At 39.0% G+C, this 24,068-nt stretch overlaps 1 protein-coding gene across 1 annotated transcript in view; it reads left to right on the forward strand.

Moving 5' to 3' along the window:
- Window positions 1–23,991, forward strand: part of KIAA1328 (KIAA1328 ortholog) — a gene marked incomplete at its 5' end in the record, with an annotated part of 46,037 nt that extends 22,046 nt beyond the window's left edge. The window contains one exon of the mRNA XM_010143731.1: window positions 23,302–23,991. Within this exon, the coding sequence (XP_010142033.1) occupies window positions 23,302–23,991 (690 nt within the window). The remainder of the gene's footprint in view (window positions 1–23,301) is intronic.
- Window positions 23,992–24,068: the final 77 nt, after the last annotated feature.

Consider the following 24,068-nt stretch of genomic DNA (forward strand, 5'->3'; position numbering starts at 1 on the left):
ATTAGAGAGCTGGGAGGGGTGGGTGAACCAGAGTGTACGTGAGACCCTGTGTAGCTCCAGTCAAAGGCATTCCAGTGATGGTACCAGCGCAGGCTTGAGTGTGGAGCAGTGGGCTCTGGATTTCACATGCTGTAAAGGGTGAGAGGCAGATACCTTAAATATCCTTCTTACAATAACTGAAAGCTTTAGTTCCTGAATTAATTAATCAAAGGCCCGAGACTGCAATGTCATTATGAATAGTCAGAACATTTTCAGCTTGGTGCTTGGCTCATCAGTCTGGCAGACACTGAACTCTGTCAATCCCTATTGAAGTTGTGCCAATCTTCTTAGATGAAGCTGATTGATGTGAGCCCTTTCCTCACCATTCATTTGGACAGCCAGACTGTGTGTGACTAAATTTTTGGCCATCACAGACATTCAGATGAATTCATTTTGATTAGTTCTAGTTGAGACTTTGGGGAAACATGAAAACCAAATTGCCGTTCTTTCCTCCCTTCCCCCACGTTGTTCTCAAGCTCTTCCCTTGTCCATCCACAACCACTATGCTCATGCATGCGTGCATGTGAATACACATGCAGACATTTCTGTTGCTAGGCATTAATCCATGGGTCCAGACACAGTTCAAGAGCTTTTTTATACTAATTGTCTTTTACCAAACTACTTCTTTTCTCTGTACAACACGATATTGGAAAATCGTGCTGTTTTCTCAGTTGCAGCATTTTAATGCTTGCTCTGTCTTCAGTGAGTTGCTTTGCTTTTTTCTGCTATCTGGTACAAATTTAGTGTAAATTAAATGACCAGTTCATTTTTTGCGCTCCATAGGCTGCAGCAAGTAATAAACAGCTTATGTAATCTCCTAATCATGAACTCAGCCAAAAAATGTCATAAAACTCTGCAGTATACAGCACCTCGCAATGATTTCTGTAGCCTGCAGAAACCGTATATTATGAATATTGTTTGCTATGGGTTTTTTCATTTGAATTGCCATCATCCTCCATTTGCAGGAAAGAGCAAGACTTTCTTTTCTTATTAGGTGTTCCACTTTCAATCCATATTTATTGCCTCCGAGTGTGGTTGTTAATTGTACTTGGAGATGGGCTTTCTTTCATCAAATCAAAGGAAGTATATAAAAATTAGAAATGTTAGAGACAAAAGAACTTCTCTACCCTTTTCTTTCTCTGTCCACCCTCTACCCCCGCACCCTCCCCCTCCAATTTTCTGGGCTTTTCCCAGATTTCCGGTTTTACTTATGGTACTTCATCAAATCCTTAAATTCTCAGTCTATGTGTGTGCCTAAACTTTTATCTCCTGCTACATGATTTTTCCCCTTCCACATCTCTTTTTAAACATTTTTTGTCTAGCCTAAATAGCATGAAAGTTGTCTTCCGTTGCTTCACATGGAAGGCTTCTTTTGTGGTTTGCTCTCAGAATGCGTTTTTATAGCCCTTACTTCCTGTTTCATCATATTACACAGTTGCCTATTATTTGTTGTTAACCTCTTAGAGCATACTGTGATGTTTTGCCTCTTAAATGTTTGTCTTTTAACTGGCTCACTGGTGATGTAAATTACTGTCTATCATTAATGCATCTTAATTTTTTTTTAATGGTAGTACTTTGAAAGAGCATTATAGAACAGCATGCTCTGTCTCAGGCTCAGTGATATGAAATACAGTGCTGAGCATTTTCTTCCCAAACCCTTTTAGAGGTAATTTTTCAGTTTTCATGGTGCTGTCATTGATGCCAGCTGTATCTCAGTCAGTCTTCCTTTGTGCAATGCATTGGAGAGAATTGATTTGAACAGAATGATAGGTGTAGTCTAAAAGTTACTTTGGGGAAACTTCTTAGGGTGATCTTACGGTATCAGAAGAGTTAGGGACAGGTTTGTATGCCTTCATGTGTAAGGGAATACTGTCTTGGGATTCTTCTGAAGGACTTCTTGGTTAGCCTGTGGAAGGGTGATCTGCTACTCCTTTTCAGGTGACCCTCTGGCTTGGGAAACTGGCCCACTTAATTCTGTTCTATGCTCTTGCTGTTTTCAGTTATATTTGTAGCTTAGTTTACATGTTTAGATATATATTCAGATAAAGTGATTTGACATGGGCTTGAACTAATACTGGTAATGCTGAGTGTTCTTGACTCTGAAATTGGTCAAAGAGTAGCACCTTTCAAAGGTACTATGTTGCTTTAATGTCAGGGTTGTATTTTTTTATGGCCAGCAAAAATTATCTGCCGGTGAACCTTCTTCATTCTTTATAATTTGAGCTAAGCAATTGCTCAGTGTCGTGATCAAATTGTAGTGAATTATGATATTATTAAATGGTAACCGTATTTTCAGGCACAACCATGTCACAAAGGAAAACAAGCTTTTAAAATGAGCTGATATGAGTCTGAGATGCAGTACAACATAGCTGGGATTCATCCAAGGGAAGAAAATGCTGCATGCATTGAGGAGGAAGTGTAATGGGAATAGTTTCTGAAAAGGAATTGCAAATTCCTGCTTAATGCAAGGAGGAAGGAGAGAGTCCTGGGCTCTCTTCTTGCAGTGCTGTAGATACCAGCAGAGAAATCCACACACCATTTCTGGGTCATCATTTCCTATGGTGCTCTTGCTAGAACAGTCTTTGTAAAAGAATACAGTTTTAAATGCTCTGGTAATCTAGAGAGAAAGATCGAAAAAGGGTGGGTGTTTTAACTGCCTTCAGTTTTGGCACCCTGTCTGCTTGTTTAATCACTGTAACACATTTGACACAGTTGAAAACTTTTGAGTTAAAATCTTTGTGTGTATTCTATGAAGAAAGATGCCTTTTTTATTTTCTCCTCTGGATTGATCAGTCATTTTCATTTAGCTTTGATTGCTGTAATACAGCTGTTGGTTATTTTTCTCTTTAATGCTTAGCCCTTGCCCAAGGTGCTTTAAGGGGAGGGGGAATACATCAAATTAATTTTTCTTTCCTAACATTAAGATAGTAGTTTTTAAATGACTCAAACCAATTTATTGTAGGGTAGATTCATTGTGGATACACACAAAATCTATTAGATTGATTAATGATGCTGTTCTATTGACATGTCTGTTCCGAAGGAGAATGTGGGATAATAGGTTGAAGATTTGATGAGTACCATTTTATTTAGAGAAAATTATATTTTGGTGCATTTAGTATATTTATAATATAAGAAAGACTTTGAAAGTTACTTTCAAAAAGTGACTGTAGGAAGGTTTCTGTAACTGAGACCAAGCCTTGTGGGAACAGAGGATTCTTGGCACCACTCCAGTCCCGGGGAGATACTGTGCTGGAGAAACAGTTGCAAAATACTTCTCTGTGGGTTTTGTAGTATGAAAGTTTAAAAACAGCCCAAACAACCTGAACCCAGAACTTTGATTTGAACTTGGCTTGTATATGCTCCTTTCAAACATTAGTGGATTGAAGTTTTCTTTCTAAAAATGTTTATGATTTTTTTGGTCTCCCTCTTATAAGCAGGCAGCCTGACTCACTCATTGCCCTTATGAAGTGATACTTATTTTCAATTTTTCCTCCATTTATGTATTCTTGTAGCTTCTAGAAAATGAGACATTTTAAAATTAGTGGAATTCCCTGAAATCACATGGTATAATCCCTAATAATGCATGTGAACTCCTGAAATCCACAGGAAAAAAACCCCAACCTAATAGAATCCTCTCATCGCTTGGCTTATTGAATCACTAATTCCATCTTTACTTGGAAGGCAAAAGCTGTTGTATTAAATAGCATGTTGAAAGCTCTTTTTGATCTTTTCCACATTAGTTTTACTTTCTGAAGCGTAATGTCCAAAGTTTAAATCTGAATTTGGAGCAGAGACATATTCTGAGTGCAGCAAGTAAGATACAGAAGGAGAAAAAGCTTTGTTTCTAATTCCATTTTCTTTATGGTTAATGTATAGCAAAAATGAAAGGCATGTCCCAGATTAGTTCTGTTTGAGATATTTGTTTCAAGTGTTTTTTGAGATAGCTTGATGATTTCAGGATGAAGCCTTTCTGTCCCTGAGTCTTCTGTGGCCTGTCCTGGCATCTCAGTTGGCTAGGTTAAATTTGGTCTAGGCTCTCCCTTTAGTGTTGTGGGTGACTGTATGTGAGGCCTAAGGGAGTGGGAGAGGAGTAAGAACCAACAGTCATTTCAAAACACTTTCCTTAGCCTTCTGTTAGGCCACTTCCACTGCAGCCTTAATTTTAGGTTTACTGCAGCATTCAAACCTTGGTAACTGATCAGCCTGGGAAAGACAAAGCTACAGAAGCTGTGAGGTTATATCACCAAGCAGAGAGCAAAACTCTTGCCCAATTTCTTATACGACTTCAGTAAGCATTCAGTAATAGCTGTTGTTGTGTTGAAAAAAATAAATTAACCATATGAGGTTAAATGGCTTGCATAAGATCCGATATTCACTCTGTCATCTGGGTGGGAAATGCAGGTAGTTCTTCAGAGTCCCAAGCCCCGCTGATTTTGGGGTTTTATATCTTTCTTTCTTTCTCTTCAGTTATATAAAGCAGACAATACTTGCCGGGCCCTATGGTTCATCCCAGCAGCACTCCTTTGGGTTGGCTGCCAGGCCATGCAGGAATTGTGGGCAGTCCCTGGGATGGTGGCACTTCTACGTCTAGAGCAGTTCCTCCTTGTCATCGTTGTCGCTGCTGAGAAGCAGCAGGCTAGAGACGAGCCACTGAGCTGGGCTGGTGCTTTCTCTGACCCGGTACAGCACTTTTATGTTACTGAAAAACTATTGAGCCAGATTATCCTTGGCTTGTCCAAAGGTCCAGGTCACAAACAGCTACGGATCTGCACCTGTGTTGAAGGAATTGGTGATAGGTGTGCACCTAAGCAATGCTAGGTGTAGCAACTTCTGAGAAACTAGCGTATTTAGAGGCTTTTAAACAGGAAGATTAATGTTAAGTAATACATTGTTGGGTGATGCTGAAAGATTAATGAAGAAAGGCCTTTTTTTCAGTGATGTCAGGCAAGATTAATTGTGAAATACAAGAGAAATGCCTAGAACAAATGTCACTTGCGAGATGGAATAACTCCAGACAATGCAGGATTATCCCTGTGTAAAGATAAGTAGGAGTAACTGGAGGGATGATGCTGTTAAGGCAAGAGCAGACAAGGAGCCTGGAAGGTAAACTTTGAAGGAAAAGCTCAATTCCAGTTATCTGTTCCAAGCTTCCTCTTCATGTGGCCTAAGAAAATTTTGCATACCGCCTTAGCCTCCTCCTGCCTTGAGCAGACAGTTCCAGAAGAGAAGTGTTTCCCTTCCATGTACATGGGATAATGGAGATTGTGGGCTGGAATAGAGCTCTCCAAGAGAGAACAGCTTCAAAGCATTATTTAGCCCTTGTTCCCCCCTTCCAGCTATTATCATAACCTCGTTTATTTTCCTCATAACTCTGATATGGGGACTGTAGTTTTCTGTGCTAGAAGAAATTATGACTATTACTGTAATTATTCTACTTGGGAAGTAACATGAGTACAGCACACAGGTGCCAATTTTTTGCAGTCACAGAATTGAATTCAGAGGTTGATATTGATGCAGTTGAACACATACAATTTTCAGTACAAAATACGAGACTCACAGAGTTCTAGCTAGTTTCTTTAGATGAATTGAAATAAATTCATATTCTCTTATTACAAGCCAGAGAAGAAACTGAAATGCAACTCTGTATGCATGATATTTTTTTAAAACGGAGTGTAAGAAAACTCCTATTGATACATGTAAGACATAGTTTTCTAATTTGTTGCTCAAAAAGGCGTTAATTGTCAGTAGTACAAAATTCTCAATATGTAGTGCCTGGAACTATAGTTTTGAATCTAAATTGCATATATTTACTAAGCCAGGCAGCTCTGCAATGTGGAAAATAGAAGTGCATTTCAAATACGCGCAGGGACTGCTGTTATGAAAACCAGTTGTAATTTATCTGTGAGAAAAATAAAGCTTCACATGGCAGATGAAGAGACACCTCTTTTGCCTCCACATGCTTGACTGCTTGGGGTGTGTTCCTGAAAATGGGAAGCGAGTGCCGTATTTTAAGGAATTTCAGAAGTCAAGCATCAAGAGGTAATAGAGTTGACCTCTAATTTCAGAAATCACAGGCTAACATTTGAGAGCATTTCACTTCCAAACTTTATTTAAAGCTCTGCTTAGCAATCAGTTTTGTAATAGTAAGGATTTTTGGCTGGGAGGCACATCAGTTATACTGTTACCTGGCAGACCTTTTTTCCCCTGTAACAGCAGACACCGATGGCCTTTAGGAATGAAACCCCCTGATACTTCAGACTACACAGGTGTGGCTGGACTGGCTTTCTGTCCTTGGTTTCACAGCTATGGTTTTGTACCCTCTGTTCCTTCTATCCTGAACAGAGTGTAATGTAGTTTGTCCCTTACGTTTCTAAAGGAAGGTTTTTTCATTCTTAAAGGTTTGCTATCTCCTTGGTTTTGAAGTATTTTAACTGTTGTTCTGCAATCAACCTCTTCCTAGAGTGTCCGTTATCCGTTGCTGCAGTATGTCATCTAGAAGCTGTGTCTTAGAATTCTCAGTGGGTAATTCTCAGCATGAGTGCTGTTCACCTTACAAAGGTGTTAAGGAAATACAGGTTCTGGATGTATATTTAGGGTAGAATTTATTCTAACCTGTCTCTCCTCCACCTAGAAGTAAAGATGGAATGCAAACACAACATTGGTCTTTCAAAAATGATAGAATTTTTGCTTTCAGAACAGATTTGTGAATTCTTAGAAAAGTGAAAACTAAAAATATCAGTGTTTTCCCATTAGATGAGAAGCTTCAGCACAGAAGATAAAGCTATGACTTCCACATTGCTTGCTTTCTGCTCCTAACTTGACCACGTCCTTCTGTGTCTGTCACTTTTGGTATGAATAGAAAGTTTTGTGAGTATGGTAACTGCCACTAATAAGGCATATCAACACAGTAAAACATCACTTGGCACATTCAGAGTGGTTGCTAATGTAACAAACTGCCTATCATCCTTTATAAAAAATGGAAGGAGGAGTTGAAATGTATTTTCTGTAAAGCAATTTTCTTTAGGTCAATCATAAATATCCATACCTGCTTTCTGAATATAGAATTTCAGCTTTACTAATATATTTATACAAGAGCAAAATGTTCTTTTACCAGCTGGACTTTGAAAGCCACAGGTTTAAGGAAGATACTCAGAAACACATTGCGGATGAGTAAGGCTTCTATTTAAAAAAATACAGCATAATTTTTATACCTAATAAAAGCAAATGCAGGACAAGATTTTTAGTTAGACGTAATATCTTTTATTAAACTGGACTGGTATGCCTGGGAAAACTAATAAGGTTCTGGCCAGGCAAGCTTTTTTGAGGTCTGAAATGGAAACAGCAGATTTCAAAGCTAAACACAACTTGAGAGCAATTACAGTTTGGGTGATAACTAGTTAGCCTATTTAGTTGTATGTCCATCAAGTGTAAAATCCTAGGTTAGCCTTGAGTTATTAATCAACTCATTTACTTGGAGTCATGAATAAATATCATCTGTCATACTCAGGTTCTTTTCAAGTGTAATTGTGTTGTACAGATATCCAAACTATCATGTGTTGTTAGCAGTCTGCTTTCATGCCTGTTAGTGTTTAAATCTAGAATGCTGTTTATAAATGTGCTTGTATTTGTTTCAGATTTGGAGGAAAGTGGGGGGACAGTTGCTTCCACAACATAAGCTGATTATTGTCAAAGCCAAGAAGTTTTTTCGGCTGAATTAACTTCTTTGTCAAATGGCACATTTATTTACAGGGAAGCTGTTTGGATAGCTCAGATGAACTTGAAACTGTCCTGATCCTTCAGCACCATAAATTGGAGAAGGGAAAATAAGAGGACATAAGGCACAACTGTCATGCTGAAGCTCCTCCTCTGCTTTCATGCTGAGGACATGAGCTGCTGTGCCGTGACAAGATCCGGACTGGGTATGACCAGAAGACTGTAGGGGAACTAGAATACAGGCAGATGATGAAATTGTTAGAGCTGTCTATGCTGTTACATTTAAAGGCATATGTTCAGCATCATCACAGGCAATAGCGAGGCAGAACACAAGTATCTGAAGCACCACAGGTTTTTACTCTTTCAAAAAATGAATTTCTCATATTTATTAATTAGACTGGTGCAGAAACACCAATTTTGCTGGTATGGGTGTAGCAGCAGTGCAAAGAACATGGCAATTTAAACAGTTGGCAATTTAAACAGTTTGCAATTTAGCACTGCTGACCCAAAGCAGAATAAAAGAAGAGACTAGAAATGGAACCAGAAAAAATTCTGGTAGATGTTTTCTGCAGCAACATTATATTGTGAGTGATATCAATGTAGCTGATTGGATTTCTCATTACATGTAAAGATACTATTATTTTGGGTTTAGATTGCAGTTTTGATTTTTTTTTTTTTTTCAGTGAGTGCATACTGGTGTTTGCATTAATCACTAGAATCAGTTTCAGACAGATTAGTTTATGAATGATTTTAAAAAATATAATTGTTCATAATTATCTTAACACTTTGAAACTGCTCATCCAGAGTAGCCCTTCTGTAGCCTCCTATAGGACTGTAACCGGACCTATGGGTTTTCTGTTCCTCCAAAATTTGGGACACTTTGGCTTTGAATTTTTTAATGTGTGTGTCTTGAGCAATCTGATAGTAAATAAGATTCAGATAGGTCCTGTATATTCCTTGACCTCAGAGTCTTTGTCTCTAGAACAAGGATAACAGTCTTTAGTTCCTGCCAGGAATCTTCAGGCATAATGTATATAAATACCTCTAAAGGTTATAAGTTCTCTCAAAATACCTCTGATTTCTGCTGATTTCATGTTAAATAGAAACTGGTGTCTTTGTGGTGGTGGGGAGGGGTGAGGTGGGTTCAATCATCAGATGTCAAGTTTTGTTTTATTTTTGTAATGATTTTTGCAGTTGTTAACGAGCAGCTGATTCCACAGAAGGAGCTTCAGGGAGATCATGTATTTAGAAGCAATCTGGCTTCTAGTATTTTCTCTCCATTGTATTTTTCTTCCTTTGTTCTTTTGTTCTCTATTATGAAGGACATTTGCATGAAAACAAGATTTTTGTTTCTTAAGAGTTCATCTGCTCCTGCTGCTTATTCCCCACCTGGCCATAATCCTCCATTTGTGACATCTCAATTGGTGGCTGTGCAAATGATTATGATGTCAAAGACAGGATTATGACTTCAGGTGAGAAAGAAACAGCAGGAACTGTTGAGCTCAGGAGAAATACGCATCTAGATTTTTCTCTAACCATTTTTATACTAAAAGCACAAGAGAAATGCAGACGATAGATTATGTATGCATATATAAAATAACTGATGTATAAGCAAATTGTTTCGTACTAGTGAGTAACATGACAAATCTATTCTTTAAATTGTCTTCAACTGTTCTTATTCTCTCGTTTCATCTTCAGAAAATTACAATACTAGGATAATACCTGATGACAGTGTGATTAGGACATAGTTATTTGGTTTTTACCATGTTACAGCTCTTGTGAAAGAGACATGTTCTGTATCCCTCTCTTTTAACACTATGTCCTTATTTCGATTACAATAAGATTTGATTAAAATATAGCCAGGCCCAAGCTGGGGACTATCAGTGAGTTAACTGGGATCCCTGGTGAGAGAGCGGTTTAGACCAGATCAAGCTGTTTCATGATACAAAGGGAGGTTCTTGAAATTGTCTGAGTTCTTCGGCCTTTTCTTTTATTTATTTTTTTCTCCTATTTAGTATTGCATTTCCTGTTGATCCTGAGGAACCCCCACCCCCCAGTGCCTCTGAAAACTGTTTCCCTGAAGGGTTTTTTCACAGTATGTTTTTTTTTTTAAATTTCTTGTCTGCAGTTAAAGTCCTATGACTGTAAAGAGCTTGCCTGACTCTGCAGTCATTTCTAACTGTGCATTGAAAAGTGGGAGAAAGATGTTGTTGAAAAAGCTTTACAGGTATGAGAATTATAAAGCAAGGAGGGGGGGGTGTGTGTGTGTGTGTGTTATAACACCACTTGATATAACTTCATGCTTGAGATTATCTCTTCAGTAAGTTACTGGTGGGTTTCTGAAGAGATTGCTCCACAGAAACTCCATCCAGGGAATCAGCTTTTAGGCTTCTGTTGTTGAAGTTGTTACAGTGATGGCTGCCACTTTCTCTGGTATTACACTGACTATTTTGGGTTAAGAAATAATTTTTCCCCTTCTTCATTGTTTCAGTAATGCGTATATATAGGTGCATTATGGATTTCTTTAGAGTTGTTTAACATTTTTTGGTGTGGTTTCTGAAATGAAATGGAAGAAATTGTGTTATCCTGTATGCATTTAATACTGCCCTGTGTCAGCATGACTACATGAAGAGGAAGAGAGAAGTTAATAATCACAGAATTAAAGACATTGAAAGTTATGCAGTCTACAAGTTTGATATTTGAAGTACTCCCAGCTTCAGAGAAACCATGGGGAGTATTGTTTTGTGGGTGGGTTGTTTTGGTTTTTTTTTTTTAACAGATTTGAAGTAGCTATCTTCAGGAACCCAGTAATTAAAATTAGAGAGATGGTAACATTTTTATTACAGGCAATTCTAGTGGTGAGATTAACATTAGATAATCTTATCATGAAATAACCAGGCACCCTATGATGATCTGAGACATGAGAGGCTGCACAGAGCTGCTGGTCCCCCAAGGGCTGTGATTGTTTTATGGTTTTATCTTATGATAACTGTGCTTTGGTTTTGCCCTTTTCTAAGAGGTTCATACAGTACACATTTGCTCCCACCTCCCTGTAAATTTGTAATTTAACACCACTCTAGGAAATGGCAAATCAGCATGAAACTATTAATCTTATCTCGTATCATGAAACAGATGCTGATCCAAGAGATGTGATTACTTTGCTTCTGGTCATTATCCAGACTAAAAGCTGGGCTTAGGCATTTGTATCATCAACAGTTCTGTCATCAGAAAGCAAAAGATTTCAAAAACAAAGTGAAGTTCTAAAATGTGTCCTGTTCAACATTTCATGCCAAAAATACTGTGTGGCACCAAGCTCTTTTTACTGGTCATTCAGCCATCATCTGTGGTATTAAAGCCCTCATTTCTGCCCTATGTCTACAGCTTCTTTTCTTAGGCATTTAAACCATAATAAAGGACCTGGATATCAGGCATGAGGGCTTTAAATAATCTGTAGTGATTTTAATGAGTTCAGTCACAATTGCCACAGGTTTGTCGTGCTTCCTAAGTATTTCTGAGATGGAGCTTGCAATCAGACTCTCTGCTGCCAAGTTGCTTTTCAGTCTTTTGAGAAGGATGGAAACTGGCTCCTGTTCACTCCTGCAGAACTGAGACTGTTTTAGCTTGATCTGCTCTGGAAATAGCCAGCTGCATCCCCTCCCTTCCAATGAATATATTGTGAACAAGAAATTCAGTTTTAATTTGTATTACAGTTCAGCTAATTAAAGAAAACCCATTTTAAATATCGGACTGAACCAGTGTGATTTGGCTGTATTCTGTACTCTTGACCCTTCCTTTTTTTCACTCAGTTCTGAATACTTTCAACTTCATCTCCTTCTCTCCTGTCAAGTTTGTGGCACTTAAAAAGGTGCACTTATTTAATATGTAACTGTGAGGGAGGCTCAAGCTCCTTTTTTTTGCTTCTCTAGTAGGACAGGGCTTTCTGCTCCACAATAATATTTGGAAATAAGTTCGGGTTTGTTTGTTTGTTTGTTTGTTTTTTGCTATTTGCAAATCCAGAGGTACTTTACAGATATATAGAAACATGTGGTGAGAATTTCTTCTGTGCTCAACTGGATGGTTCAACTCAGTTCCTGGAGGGAGTGAATTTTACTGTTGACCTAATTTTGTTCCTGTTAAAGTTGGCACTGAGTCGTTTTAGAGATTTTCAGCCTCAAAGAATTACTACTCTTTGAATCCAGAGTTTAAGAAGAAGAGCTGAAGTGCAGCTCTTTCAGATGGAATAAGGAAGGCTTAAGCCTGGTACTCAGAATACACTTATTAACGAACTCTATCCGAAGACATGGCCTGGGAACCCAGATAGAGGAACCTTCCACTCTGCATTAGAATTTTGTCAGAACTTCAAAAATTCATACCTTTTGACTTTGTAGGCTGTCTGTGCTTTCTGCATCATGAGCTGTTTCTGCTTTCTGCATTTGTGCACGCTTACTGTACATACTGAGTTCACAAATTGGGAAATGATAAACCAAAGCAAAGGTGAAATATAAAAATACAATCTTCTACATTTTTCCCTGAGGAAAAAAAATATCCCTTCAAAAATTGGTTCTGTAGTTGAGAATAATTAATGCCAATTTTTGGATGTCTTATATCTGCTACATTAATCAAGTGGGGAACAGATTTTTTTTTTTTTTTTTTTTAATGCACAGCTGTTAGGGTACCAGTTGGAAAGAGCACAAGAGGTATGTAACACTTGCTCGAGCTGCAGAGCCAGTGTTCTTAGATTGGCACAGCACAATAAAATAATGGATCTCTTAAAAGGAAAGGTCTACATCTCCATTCTAACTTGGAGAGACTGTACTGTAGGGGTTCATAGTTGCAAACTTTCCTTCTGTCTCCCCTCTCCTTCAGCTGGTAAGCAGAGCATAGTGATTTGCTAACTATAATTTAAGACCACAAACACTTAATTTTTTCATATTTTTGTGTACTTATGGCAAGGGCCCAGCTTTTGGCAAGGTCTTCACTCGGACTGTTGCAAATGCTGACACTTGTGAGCTTTTCTAAACTAAACTTGCTGTAATAAACCTGTGGGTGTGTTTTTCTTGATCTGTCTGTCCAGACTGCAGTGTCTTGAAGTGAAGGCAATTGCTTCACAAGGTCACTGCTGCCCTGGAGTAGTGGAGGGCCTTTCAATTTATGCTTGGTCATGCCCTTTTAACTTAATGTTCTCCTTCACACAAGCTGGTAGTGATGGATGTCCATTCAGGCAACCTAATGGCCTATGGTAACTATAGAAGAGCTTTTATATCAATATTCTGCAGTTAAGACCCATCAGGATGGACTGTCAAACTGCTTCACACCACATCTAGGACCGTTTTATGCAAATAATAACTATGATTCTATTGCTCTACTTTATGATATCAAGCAGGACTATAAAAGATCATTTCCATGGGTCAAGAGGAAGTTGATCTTTGTATCAGAAGTCACTTCCCTATCTGTCAGCTCTTGCTACCTTCAGCAGTACTAAACCCACTGCAGAATGACCTCAGCTCTTAAGGAATCTCAGCCATAGACAGAAGGTCTGCTGGGACATCCTCAGTGGCATTTCAAGTGTGGCGAGAGTATTCTGAAATCAGCATCTTCATGGTGATCTTCAAAAGGTAAACTCCTGGGGAATGAGAGGGTTTCTATTTGCTCCATGCCTTCTGCTATTCCTCGATTCAGGTTTTCCTGCAATCCTTCCTTAGTTACATACTTGTCTGCAGTATTTCAAGCCTGCCAAATAGATAGTGTCTCCTTTCTCACTGAAATCACAGCCTGTATGCCAAGAGGACCTCAAATCAGGTTCAGTGAGCTGACACTTCCAGACTCAAGTGAGATATTGTGCCTGTGTTGCTCAGAGGTCTTAGGAGACACTTCCAATGTGGAGACTGTCATATTAGGTAACAGATCATGAGATACCATGCTGTGAATACCCTTAGGTGGATATTCTCTGGGGTGGTTCTGTTTCGCACAAAATTTCCAGATGTATGTGTTTTCAGCCAAAAATGTTCACATCCTTTCCATTCATGTAGTGCCATTTGCACATTCATGGACTTAACAGGCTGCCCAGAGAGGCTGTTGAGTCTCCTTCTTTGGAGGTATTCAGAACCCACCTGGACATGATCTTGTGCAACCTGCTTTAGGAGAATCTGCTATAGCAGGGGGGTTGGACTAGATGGTCTCCCAAGGTCCCTTCCAACCCTTACCATTCTGTGGCTTTCTATGTAACCAGCTGCTAAGAAATGGAGTACTTGCCAATGCAAGAGAATCTGACAAAAGTCTAACTAAACAGGTGTATGAACTAGTTGTTGAAAGACTGGAGCAGGAACTTGAAGAATAATATATATGGTAGCTGCCTGTGATGGAGTTCTACCACCATTCAGGGAAAAGACTAAGCGTTTCAAGTGCCTTGGTAGCAACCCCAGTGCTATGTATCTACTAGTTCATCCATCTGTATGCGACATCGTACCCCTCAGCGTGCTGGGAGCATGTGTGGTTTTCTAGTGTTAATGTAAAATAGAAATAGTCTGTGTTCCCATTTCTGTGTACTCTAGCAGGATAATTTGTAGTATGCTCACTCCTTTATTTAAAGAAGTTGCTCCTGGTAATTCAGTCCCCTTGGCATGACAGCAAGTTTCAGCATTAACAGCAAGTTTTTGCATGTCAGCTGCTCTGCATTGGCTATTCTATCTCTTAGCTTTGTTCCTAGTGGCAGGGACAAGTTACCCCATATATAGATATATACCATCTCGTGTTTACCGTGGATTAATGTGGTATAAAAGCATGCAAGCTGTGTTCTGAAAGCTGATGAAACCATGAGCGGTCCGTGCCTAAGCCTTTAGACGACTGCTTTCTAGTAAGTGGCATATATACTGTTTTGAAATGTGGAGAGGTCAAGTACCATGGTTCTAACTCGATTATTCTAGAGGATTTTCTTAATTTTCTGCGACCAAGACTATTTAACACATACTCATGTAGCTGCCTGTTGTTCTGTCTTGCACTAGTGTTTGGCCAGTTAATGTAAAGCTATGTACCAGTCAGATGCTGGTGGGTTAGTCTTGTTCCAGTCTTTGTTCTGAAGAACAGCATCATTAAAAAATAAAAAAGTCCTTCTAAAAAGCTTTTATTTCATATGTGAAACTTCTTTGACAAGATGAAGTGAGTCAGCTTGTCTTTAATGGGATTGCATTGAAATGTCTGCAACTCTTGTTGTCATTCCTTGGCATGATCGTTACTTGAGGGGCAGATTAGAGGTCAATCAGCCAGAGCCACGGGGGCGCACACAGCTAGCCTCAGAATACTCCCTACAAATGTAAGATCAAAAGGGCAGGCACATGAAAATTACTGTTTACTTTTTATGAATTATTTCCCAGAGATGGGATCATTAGCAGAATCTAAATGCTGGCTGACTCTTTGTGCAAGGACACTCCTGACAGAATGTGCTCACTTGGGCACACCTTTCCACTCTAAAAGATTTCCTGGGTTTGCTTTTGTGGGAATTCTGTATTATTTAAATAACTTTCTGATTGTTTTTTCCCCAAAACACTGTCCCTACTTCTGAACATGCTTTTAATTCTCAGATTCCATCCTTTTCTTTGTGCAGCAAAGGTATTTCAAAGCCAATATCCCTACCCGAGGGACTCTGCAGGAGACACCTTAGGAGGGAAGGAAAACTTTCTGGTAATCTTTCTGTGTGAACAGTGTCTGTTACTTAAAATTCATCGCTGGCCAATGGATACCAGTAGTTATTCCTACTGTAAATACAGGGGAAAGGTGATATTGTCTGTCTTGGTGAGGTACACGTTGGCAAATGCTGATTCAATGTCTACTCCTGTGGTAATCTTCACACATCAAACTCTACACGTTCTTATCCACATAAATATCTGGCTTCTGTTTGATCACAGTAATCAGTGCTATTTAGAAGGGTCACGGTATACTTGCCCTTTTGTCTTGTGTCTGGAGCTATGAAAGCATGACTTTGGAGCAAATGTTGATTGAATTCTAAAGAGACTGGCAGTAGCTGGGAACATGTGTAGCCCCTGATATGCTAAATTTGTGGTTCCAAGTAGAAAACTATTTGCTTTTTAAAATAAGTTTGAGAAAGTTACCTTGAAGGACCAAATACATATGGATATTACTCTTTAATGAAAACCAATATGACCTCCCCTCTTATCATCCAACATGTTACTACCCTTAATGTGAAGTAATCAAATGCTGCCCAGCATAGGAATGAAACTAAATCTGGCTGGTAACCAAAATAAAATCCCTTATAGCTATTTTGGTATGTTCTTAAAATGTGTGCTGTGAGATTAGGCAGTTGTCTTTTTTTCACTCTCTGTTATTTTTCTCAAAAGATTAAAAAAAAAAAAAAAGTGCTCTTGCAGCCCCCTCCTCTGATAAGCAAATCCAATGTTATGTTCCTAAAAACATTTTCTTTTTTAAAATGTTCTTTTTCTTAAATCCTTATTTTTCCTAATCTGGCTAGACACTTTGGATAGGTGTGTTTTTACTTATTTGGCGTGATGTTTTCTCAACATCATTGGTTTTTTGGCATTCATCTTGACAGCAGTAGCTAGAGAACTTTCTGCTAGTGTTTAAAAGGATACACTGGTCATCCCCCATTCCATCTTTTCATCTTGCTGTCAGATGGAGGAAACTTTTTAATCCTTGCAGAGCAGTGAGAGTGCGGAGAAAATGTGTGTGTGCAATGAGTGGGGTCACTGAGTCCTCCTAGGTAGGTGTCTTCAAGTGACCGTCTGCGGGAGCGTGTCTGGGGTAGGTTAGAGCACCATTCAGAAAGTTGAGGCATGGATACTGCAAAAGTAAGCCCCTTGGTGGTAGGCGGCAGCGCAGTTTAGGCTTGTACTGAGCTGCGTGCAATCTCAGAATTTTTCCACTGTATGTCTGGAACTTCTTAGGCTAGATCAGCAGTATCTAGGCGGTCTGTACGCTTCTCTTCAGTCATGAAGGTTCATGAGACGTTGGAGGGCAACTGATTCGGAGGCAGGATATGGCATGCTTGCTGTGTATTTCTTGCAGACTTTACACTGAGGCAGAATCAGACATCTAATTGTGTGATTTATCTCAAGTACCTTTTCTGTTGGTATCTTCATGTTCTTCTTGTAGTCATCATGGAAAGCAATGGTTTTAAGATGCCTTTTACTGCGTCTGTGTTTTAGAGAATGTAACAACCTCCCACTTGTGTTTTTTTTATAAGATGCTGCAAAGGTCCTTAAACGTCTCTTCTGAAGCGGTACATCTTGAAGCTGATACCTAAATCTGGATGGGTTTCTAGAGCATTGGTCTCTCTCCAGTGCTGTTAGGGTAGAAAAATGGTAGTGTTCCCTTCTCCACCCAGTTGCTAAGGAGTGTGAGGTGCACTTGTCAACTGACAGCTGTTAAATTAACGTTTCCATTTCCCTGTGTGTAGCCTTATCTTTACAGACAGGTGTATATGTGTTGAGAGAGGGGCTATTTTTGGCTATACGGTAGGAGAGCCTGAAGGTAATGAGTTGTGCATGGTAAATCTTGCTTACACCATAATTTCTACTACATTTCAAATTAAGGGCCTAAATTAGGGTTAGTGTCAGACTTGCTCCATTGCTATGTCCTAATTTTGTTTTAAAAGCACATAGCTAAGGACTTTAATATGTTTTAGATTCAGTGCTTGTAAGTTATACTAAAATCCCTAAGGGAGCCAAAATAACTTATTAAAACCTTGCAAATGTTTTTGACTGCTGCATTCTATTATTTTCTATTCCAGTGGTAGCATACAGCCTCTGCTGCTGATGGGCGGAGGAACGCAAGCCTCCAGGGCCCATTAGACTTAACTTGTTTACTGCATTGATATCTATATGTTAAATGACAAGAGAGTTCAGGTTATTGAATAATTTAAAATTCAGCTCTAATTGGTGTCATATGACCTGGAAAAGGCCATGGATGACGCCAGGAGCATGCTGTGAAATTCTTATAAATAATTCATAAATTAGATCATTCATTTGCCTGGATGTCTTGTTAAATGCAGAAGTTTGTAAGTAATAACTGATGATATAACACCTGTAAGTATTTAGTTCATATGCTGGAAGGTAATCTACCTTGATGATCTTCTAGCAAAACCTGCCAGAGTACGAGAGTTAATTGCACTAGGGAGAATGCACTACATTTATTTGGGATGGGCTTTGGCAAGACGCACTGTGCAGATGTTGCATTACGCATTCTCTATCAGCTAGACAACTATTCTGTGTATGCCCATGTTAAAAATGCAGCTCATCACTCTTCTGCCCTTATTTCACATGAACTCCAAATGCACTGGGAAATGGTAGTGACCTGCTCTGCTCACAAATAGTATAGTTTTTGAAATATTTATCTAGGTCTTGAACTACTGATTCTTCAGTAAAATAAAGGGCAGAAGTAAAAAATTGAAGTCAGAAAATTGTGATTTTTCGTTTTTGTAATGTTGGCAGCACATCGAATGTTAATAGTTAGACTGTGGTGCTGTCAAGATCAGCGTAGCAGCATTTTCTGTAGTGCAAACAGGAACGATACAGTGTTGTTTCAGAAAGCAAACATGTTTGCTCAGTTTTAGTGGTCAGGAATTGCATTGCCATATGTAGGTACTTTTTGGGCTTTATGGCCATTCTGCTCCCGGTGACTTCCAAAACTCAACGTACAGGTGCTTTAGTTTTCTTAGGGCACGGTATTTTTAACAACTGCCTTATCAGCTAGCATAAAAACAGTTTGCTGATCTGAAAGGGAAGCATTTGTTAGAGATTATCTACAATATTTGTGGAGCTGGAGGGAAAGGGTGGCACGTTTATGAATGCAAAATATATACTTAAAGCTGAGAGCCAGCAAATGCTCAAATGCCACTTTGAATGCAGGTTTTTTTGTGCACCTGGCATTCCCTCTCTTAACAAAGAGGAGGAGAAAAAAATTGAAGGCAACACAAACATAGGAGGTGTTCCTCTGCTGTCAGCTAGCAGCTATAGATTCACATTTTTGTGATGTGATCCTATTTTATTATTTTGGGGTTTTTATTTTTAATTTTTTGCTGCACCTGTTTAGTAGGTTTTCACAGGAAAAATACAGGCTTGTGTCTGTCATTCAGAGAGTGTTTCTTTTATTTGAGACTACTTGTTTTATTCAGTAGAATATGGCAATCATAGCTATACATGATTTCTACAGAAAACGGTTCTTTATTTCTTGCTTGAAAAATGGTCAGCTTACCTTCCGAGTTATCTGCTGTATTTATCTTAGATACTGACAGAGACAGTTGCTGAACTATTACATGGGCACTTTGTAATGACTGATGTTAGGTTACTTATGGTAGAGATTTTAATGAAGGATTATATGATTTAAAAAAAAAAATTGATAGACTTTAGTAGATCCCGCTAATTTACTTCAAAATCTTCACCTTTCTACATTCTCCTTGACAAATTCTTACAGGCTCTTGGAAAGAATAGCTCCTTAATCACTAGTAATGCACTTCAAACAGTCCTATAATTTGAAATAATTTTTCTTAAAAAGGCATTTCTGTTGCCCTGCTATCCTACCTGAGCTTATTTATGATATATTCTCCTCATTCTACTGACAAGAGCAAGTGCTCATACAGTCGATAGACCTTGCAAACTCAAAGCCAAGCTTTATTCAAATGACACTCATACATCAACAATACATAGTGGTGGCTGAGTTCCAGGTTTAGGGCATGTACCTCAGTGACTGCGTCAGCTAGGTCACTAATATGTCCCCTTGATGCTCTTTAAGATGTCTGTGTGTATGGTAGCCTCTCATTTGTCCATTTAGAAATTTTTCCTTCATCTTAAAGTACCTCATAGTGTCTGTATTTTTCCTCTGATGCTTCCGTTTGTTGTTCTTAGCTTCCTCCAGGGTCCACACTCAGATTGGCACAAGGGACTAGTTCTGAAAGTGCGTGTTCCTCTCTCTCTTTCTGCCCCATCGAAGGAAACCCCAGAAACAACTGAGAACAATTTTAGATTGTTGTCTCCTTTTTCTGTATTCAAATACATTGCAGCTACAAAGCACAAAACCAGGTGCTCAGAGTTAAACTCTAACACTGTTGACATCTCTAGGAATTTTGCTCTTCACCGTAATGGCAGTGTAGCTTTTGTCCTCAGAGTGCAAGAATTCTTGAAGTAATGATTTTGAGCTGTTTCTTAAACATGTTTTGTACGCGCAGAGCTACCTGTAAGATCTGTCAGGACCGTGCCTGTGTTGAGACTGTGAGATCTATCAGTTACTAGCTCATTGCTTTCAGTACAAAGCCCTGTGTGCTGCAGTCAGTCTGCTGGTGCTGTGAATTAACACTGCAGAGCACACAAGTTGCATTTAAGAAGAATTTGCGGAGATCATAATATGCTGCGTGCATAAAACTGGCATGCTGTTTGTCTGTTTGTAGGAAGTTTTAAGGATTGGATGTTTGTTTAAGCTCTGCTCCGAGTCCTGGAGCAAAAATTACTGGAATTGCAGTAAAGATTTTGTAGAGCTCCTCACATGTCTTCCTGTTTAAACCTTTCTAAAGATTATTTGAACTATTTTTTAATATCTCCTTGTTTCCATGCAAGAGTTTCAAATCTGATCAAGTCTTATTAACTCCATATGTTGCAAGGAGCAGTCTGAGTTTGTTTGTTTGTTTAAGTCTCGGTTAAAGGAAGTTGTATCTTTAAATACTGTACAGCAAGCCTGGAAGAGCTCCACAGAGGGGAAAGCGCAGCTGTTCCATCATGGTCCGTCATGGTTTCCGTGTGTCCCATGGGCAATATCTTTCTTAAACTCATCTTGTGAAATTACCCAGTTCCTTATGCTTGTGTGTCTTTAAACTCACAGTAGTAGGTGCATCTTTGGAATTCTTTTTTTTTTTTTTTTCCCTCTTTTCCCCTTCACCTGGCCTGCATCTTACAGATCTGGCATGGCAAGCTCTGGTCTCATCTGATCCTCATAAGTGTAAATGTCAGTCCGTTTTCCCTGCAGCATCTACCATCCAGCTGTAGTTTTAAATTAAAGCTTTAACAGAAAAATACAAATTGCTAAAAAAGTTGTTGCCTAGCTTCTGACTCCCAGAGTTAGTTTTTCTTTGGGGTTAGACCCTACAAAGTCCTGAGTAGCCATCAAAGTCATGCTGGAGCTCAGTCTTCTGCCTTACGTGACCACGGCCTTCTAAAAGAATAATAATAATAATAAAAAAAAGCCCACTTGCATTCAATGACATTAATGAGAATTTTCCCCCCTGCAAACATACTGTAACTGTGAAATAACATTGAAGTTTCTCTGCCTTGTTATGAAGTCTTTAAATGTCAATGCCATTTCTGAAACCATCAGGGCAGGTTTAATGGTGGCCAAGGTCAACAAATGCTAACTGGTACCTCTCTTTTAGGGCCTTCAGGGACTCTTAATAGAGTCTCAGCCATGAAGTTAATTTGCGATGTGGACCTTTATTCTTAAACCTGCTCCTGATGATTATTTTGTACCATCTTCATTCATGTGCTTAGATTTCTTAACATTCTCTTGTCTCTTCAGTCAATAAAACAAAATGCTGAAATGAAGAGATTCTCAGTTATTTCATCTTTTGAGTTTTTTTTTTCTTTATTTCTATTTATGGGCTGCAGAAGGGTGGGGGTGTGGTTTCTGCAGACCACCCTACGCTGTCAGCTCTGATAGGATCCTCTTAAGAATACCTTCAGGTCTGCTACCTTCTGGTGTCCTCAGGGGCTGGGAAACTGACTACTTTGAAAGCCACTTTCTGTTGGTACCCTAAATGCTTTATTAGCAGAAGCAGGTGAGGCAGGAAGCAAGAGACAGTGTGTAATCACTGAATTCCCTTACTTTCCCTTTTCTGCAATATTTCTTCCTGTTGCTGGTCATCTCTTTATATATTTCTAATTTAGATTAAAAGGGCTTTGTAGCCTTATTTGTCTAGAAAATGTTGCAGACAAGAATGGCATGATACGAATAGTAAAAAAACTCTGTCTTTTTGGCAGCATGTTGCATTTCTGCTCAGTTGCCCTGCCAGTCCTTCTGACTTTAAAATATTTTAATGTCCTGCACTTTTCACCCAGTCCAAGCACCAGACTTCTCTCAGACATTTAGCACTGACATTAATGCAAATGCCTCCAACTTACTGGGCCCTTTGGGGCAAAACATGACATCCTTGGCTTTCAATCACATGGCGGAGGGAATATAGTCGTATCCACAGAACTGGAAATAACATCAGTATTCAGGTGCTAATTCACGTTAATTTACATTCTGTGAAGTCTACGAGAAACTTGTAATTGGTTGTCTTGAAGGGCAGGAGAGTATATTTGGTATTTTGTTTATTTATAAAAACGAATTTAAATTATACATATAAACACTGCATAGATTTGGTTTATATCTCTCTTCTAATCATCACTGGGCGCTTACTTGCATCCCTAAATTCTAGTGTTTTGGGACTTGCAGACTGTCTTCCACTCTATGTGTCCACTCCAATACCTACCTATTGCAAGCATTGCCAGAGTGCAAACGATGTTTTTCTTCCCATCAGTGGGTACCAAATTTCTCCGCTAAGCCTCTTTCACTACAGTGGTTGTGTTATCTTTAACAAACCTGGCTTCTGTAATTAAAGAACTAGATCTTTGTGAAAGGTCCCAAGGGCTTGGAGGAGTTTAAATTCAGTATGTTATTGAAATTAATGCACAGGTCTAGCAAAAGAAATTCACGTGCCTCATTCACTGCTCTTCTGATGTGCATGAAATTTCAAATGTTTAACTGCCTAGATATTGCAAAGATACTCCAGGATGTAAGTAGGATTTTGATGTCTCTTACATAATATCCACGACTGTAACAAAACCACTAGAATTTGCTTGCACTGGGTTGACAAATGTGAATTACAGCTGCTTGCTTTCTTCAGAGTTTTATCAGAGTATAATCACTTGCCCAGCTTAATTGAAAAATCACTTACGTTTATAGCTGAATTTAAACATGTTTTGTATTTAAATGACAGCTTTTGATGTACAACCATTTTTTACAGAAAGTAGTTGGTTTTTATCTGTGTTTCTGTAAAGATATTTCAAAAACTCTCATCAAATTTCCAGAGGTAAGTAATATCCCATTCAGTGCAAGGTGAAATGTTTTACATCAAATCTCCTGCTGTGTAATGGCCAATCAAAGAGTATTTATAGTGGCTGAATGGATTTTTTGGCTCAGTATTCAAAATTAAACATTTTCAAACCTTAACATTTAATGTTTTTTGCCACTCTTCAAGTTGATTTTATGTAACCCTAGATGCTCACAACTACTTGATACTCTGAAGCAACTCATTTTATACTGAGGATCCTGCAGGCAGTAGTTTTACATTTATTACACTTGTGTTGATGGAATGAAATGTAGATTTGATAGCAGAATCGTGTCTGTCTTCTGATAAAGATTTTCTCGGGTTTGGCTACATGTCTGTCAGCATTAGGCAGCAAGTCTACTTCTGAGAGAACACATTTACCAAGTGAAATTAATGAGCAAAGATAAATTTTCGTAATTCACAAGAAATTGTTTCTCTTATTGCAGGTATCCAGTAAGAACAGCTCATGCCAACAACCATCTTTGGAGCTAGATCGTTCCTACTTGGGTGTTGGGGGACCTCCAACTTTTTACAAGAACAGTAGATCACCAAGGGCTGAAAGCCCAGCCCGTGTGGCATTGTCTCAGCCTTGCAGGAATAATCATGAATACAGGACTGAAATCCATTACAACCGTCAGGAGTATCTGAAGGAATGTCCGGTAGAAAATGGCTTACACAGAAAGTGTAACAATGTGATTTCCCCAGCCAAGCAGCGGAGCCCTCACCACATAAAAACAGCTCAGGAGGTGGACCAGAGGGCAGATGAATTTCAGAGCACATGCTCTCAGCAAGTGAGTCAGGATTGTGCCTGCAGGCACGTAGGGAGCTCAGGGAGTCTGCAAGAGAACCACCCTGTCAGCCAGGTGCTCAGAAGACACTCTGGGCCAGTTCACAAAACCTGTGATTATTCCAGGCGCTCTCAAGCTTCTGGGTTGAATGAGAGCATGGACTCGGGGCCTAAAGAAACAGAGCAGGCTACAAGGTTGTATGAAGAAAGAAGACAGAAGCTGCTTCTGCAGAAACTGGAGCTGGAAATTGAAAAGGAACGACTCCAACATCTATTGGCTAAGCAAAAAGCAAATCTGCTCCTAAGACAACAGCAACTACACCAATCACGTATGAATTTTAACAGGTGATTAAAAAAAATTCCGTAATTTCTAAAGAAAACATATAGTTAATTAATATAAATATAATAACATATAGTTAATTAATA

This window comes from Buceros rhinoceros, unplaced genomic scaffold, assembly GCF_000710305.1.
Source record: "Buceros rhinoceros silvestris isolate BGI_N320 unplaced genomic scaffold, ASM71030v1 scaffold18199, whole genome shotgun sequence".
Lineage (NCBI taxonomy): Eukaryota > Metazoa > Chordata > Aves > Bucerotiformes > Bucerotidae > Buceros > Buceros rhinoceros.